At 42.3% G+C, this 2551-nt stretch overlaps 1 protein-coding gene across 1 annotated transcript in view; it reads left to right on the top strand.

Moving 5' to 3' along the window:
• The first annotated feature begins 438 nt into the window (after positions 1-438).
• LOC106943147 (protein NLRC3-like) overlaps positions 439-2551 on the top strand; it is a 10365-nt gene continuing 8252 nt past the window's right edge. Inside the window, exons 1-2 of the mRNA XM_015026493.1 lie at positions 439-2260; positions 2362-2535. Of these exons, the coding sequence (XP_014881979.1) occupies positions 504-2260; positions 2362-2535 (1931 nt within the window). The 5' untranslated portion in view covers positions 439-503. The remainder of the gene's footprint in view (positions 2261-2361; positions 2536-2551) is intronic.

The raw sequence follows: 2551 nt of genomic DNA, 5'->3' as shown, positions 1-2551 counted from the left end.
ACTTTGTGGCTGAGTTGCTGTCGTTCCTAAGCACTTCCATTTTCTTGCAGCACATTGCACATTTTCTTAGTTTTCTGACAGTTGAGTGTGGAATATTTAAGAGCAAGAAAATTTCATGACTCGATTTGTGGCATCCTATCACAGTTCAATGGTGGAATTACCTGAGATCTTGAGAGCGACTTATTCATTCACAAATGTTTGTAAAACGGTCTGCATGTATAGGTGCTTCATTTTATACACCTGGATCATGGAAGTGATCAGAACACCTGACTCAAATAATTTGGATGGGCGGGCAAATATTTTTGGCAATATAGTTTATATAGCCTCTGATGAAATGTAAGTTGCTTTTTACTTTCGTATTAAAACTTCAAAACTCATTTCCACTTGCTCTTTGTGTTTCAGTCCCCCACAGAAACATGACAAAATCACTCTTAAATTAATTTTTTTTCTATTTTTGTTTCATAGAATCACTCATCACATGCCAACAAACACTAAAGTCTAACATGAAGAAGAGGTTCCAGCATGTGTTTGAAGGAATTGCAAAATCAGGAAATCAAACCTTTCTGAATCAGATCTACACAGAGCTCTATATTGCAGAGGGAGAATCTGGAGAAGTCAATAATGAACATGAGGTCAGACAGATTGAATCAGTGACCTGGAAACCAGACAGACCAGAAACAGCAATTAGACATGAAGACATATTTAAACCCTCACCTGGAAGAGATGAACCAATCAGAACAGTGATGACAAAGGGAGTGGCTGGCATTGGGAAAACAGTCCTGACTCAGAAGTTCACTCTGGACTGGGCAGAAGACCAAACCAACCAGGACATCCAGTTCATGTTTCCATTCACATTCAGAGAACTGAATCTGTTAAAAGATGAACAGTTCAGCTTGGTGGAGCTTGTTCACCACTTTTTTAGTGAAACCAAAGGAATCTCCAGGTTTGAAGAGTTAAAGGTTGTGTTCATCTTTGATGGCTTGGATGAGAGTCGACTTCCACTGGACTTCCACAACAATGAGATCCTGACAGATGTAACAAAGTCCACCTCAGTGGATGTTCTTCTGACAAACCTCATCAGAGGGAACCTGCTTCCCAAAGCTCACCTCTGGATAACCACAAGACCTGCAGCAGCCAATCGGATCCCTGCTGAGTTTGTTGGCATGATGACAGAGATCAGAGGATTCACTGACCCACAGAAAGACGAGTACTTCACTAAAAGGTTTAAATCTAAGGAGCAGGCCAGAATGGTAATCTCCCACATAAAGAAATCCAGAAGCCTCCACATCATGTGCCACATCCCAATCTTCTGCTGGATCACTGCTACAGTTGTGGAAGACATGTTGAACAAGAAAGATGGAGAAGATCTGCCAAAGACCCTGACTGAGATGTACATCCACTTCCTGGTGTTTCAGACCAAACTGAAGGTCATCAAGTACGATGGAGGAGCTGAGACAGGTTCAATCTGGAGTCCAGAGAGCAGGAAGATGATCGAGTCTCTGGGAAAACTGGCTTTTGATCAGCTGATGAAAAGAAACCTGATCTTCTATGAATCAGACCTGGCAGAGTGTGGCATCGATATCAGAGCAGCCTCAGTGTACTCAGGAGTGTTCACACAGATCTTTAGAGAGGAGAGAGGGCTGTACCAGGACAAGGTGTTCTGCTTCGTCCACCTGAGTGTTCAGGAGTTTCTGGCTGCTCTTCATGTTCACCTGACCTTCATCAAATCTGGAGTCAATCTGCTGGCAAAAGGTGAAACAAAATCCAAGGACTTCGAAACAAGAAGCCATGGATCCTCAGAGATAGAAATGTACCAGAGTGCTGTGGACATGGCCCTAGAGAGTCCAGATGGACACCTGGACTTGTTCCTCCGCTTCCTACTTGGTCTTTCACTGGAGACCAATAAGTGTCGCTTAAGAGGCCTTGTGAGACAGAAAGAAGAAAATTTAATGGCTAATAAAGACACAGCCCAGTACATCAAGGAAAATATAAATAATCATCTATGTGTTGAGAAAAGCATCAATCTGTTCCACTGCCTGAATGAACTAAATGATCAGTCTCTGGTGGAGGAAATCCAACAATCTCTACAAACAGGAAGTCTTTCAGCTCACCAGCTGTCTCCTGCTCAGTGGTCAGCTCTGCACTTCATGCTACTTTCATCAGATGAAGGTCTGGAGATGTTTGACCTGAAGAAATACTCTGCTTCAGAAGATGCTCTACTGAGGCTGCTGCCAATCATCAAAATCATTAGCAAAGCTATGTAAGTACAGATGTAGTTGGTTTTATAAAAATGCCTAATAATAATAATAATAATAATAATAATAATGACATAATTACCTTGTACTCCTTCCGTCCTCTCAGACTGAGTGGGTGTAACCTCTCAGAGAGAAGCTGTGAAGCTCTGTCCTCGTTGCTCAGCTCAACAACATCTAGTCTCAGAGATCTGGACCTGAGTAACAACGACCTGAAAGATTCAGGAGTGAAGCTGCTGTGCAGTGGACTGATGAGTCCAGACTGTGAACTGGAGATTCTCAGGTAAGATACATTTAAA

Source organism: Poecilia latipinna, unplaced genomic scaffold, assembly GCF_001443285.1.
Source record: "Poecilia latipinna isolate Pla-1442-1.1 unplaced genomic scaffold, P_latipinna-1.0 Scaffold4920, whole genome shotgun sequence".
NCBI classification, from domain to species: domain Eukaryota; kingdom Metazoa; phylum Chordata; class Actinopteri; order Cyprinodontiformes; family Poeciliidae; genus Poecilia; species Poecilia latipinna.
Note: the sequence above shows the minus strand (reverse complement) of the source record. Positions and strands in the feature narration are given on the sequence as shown.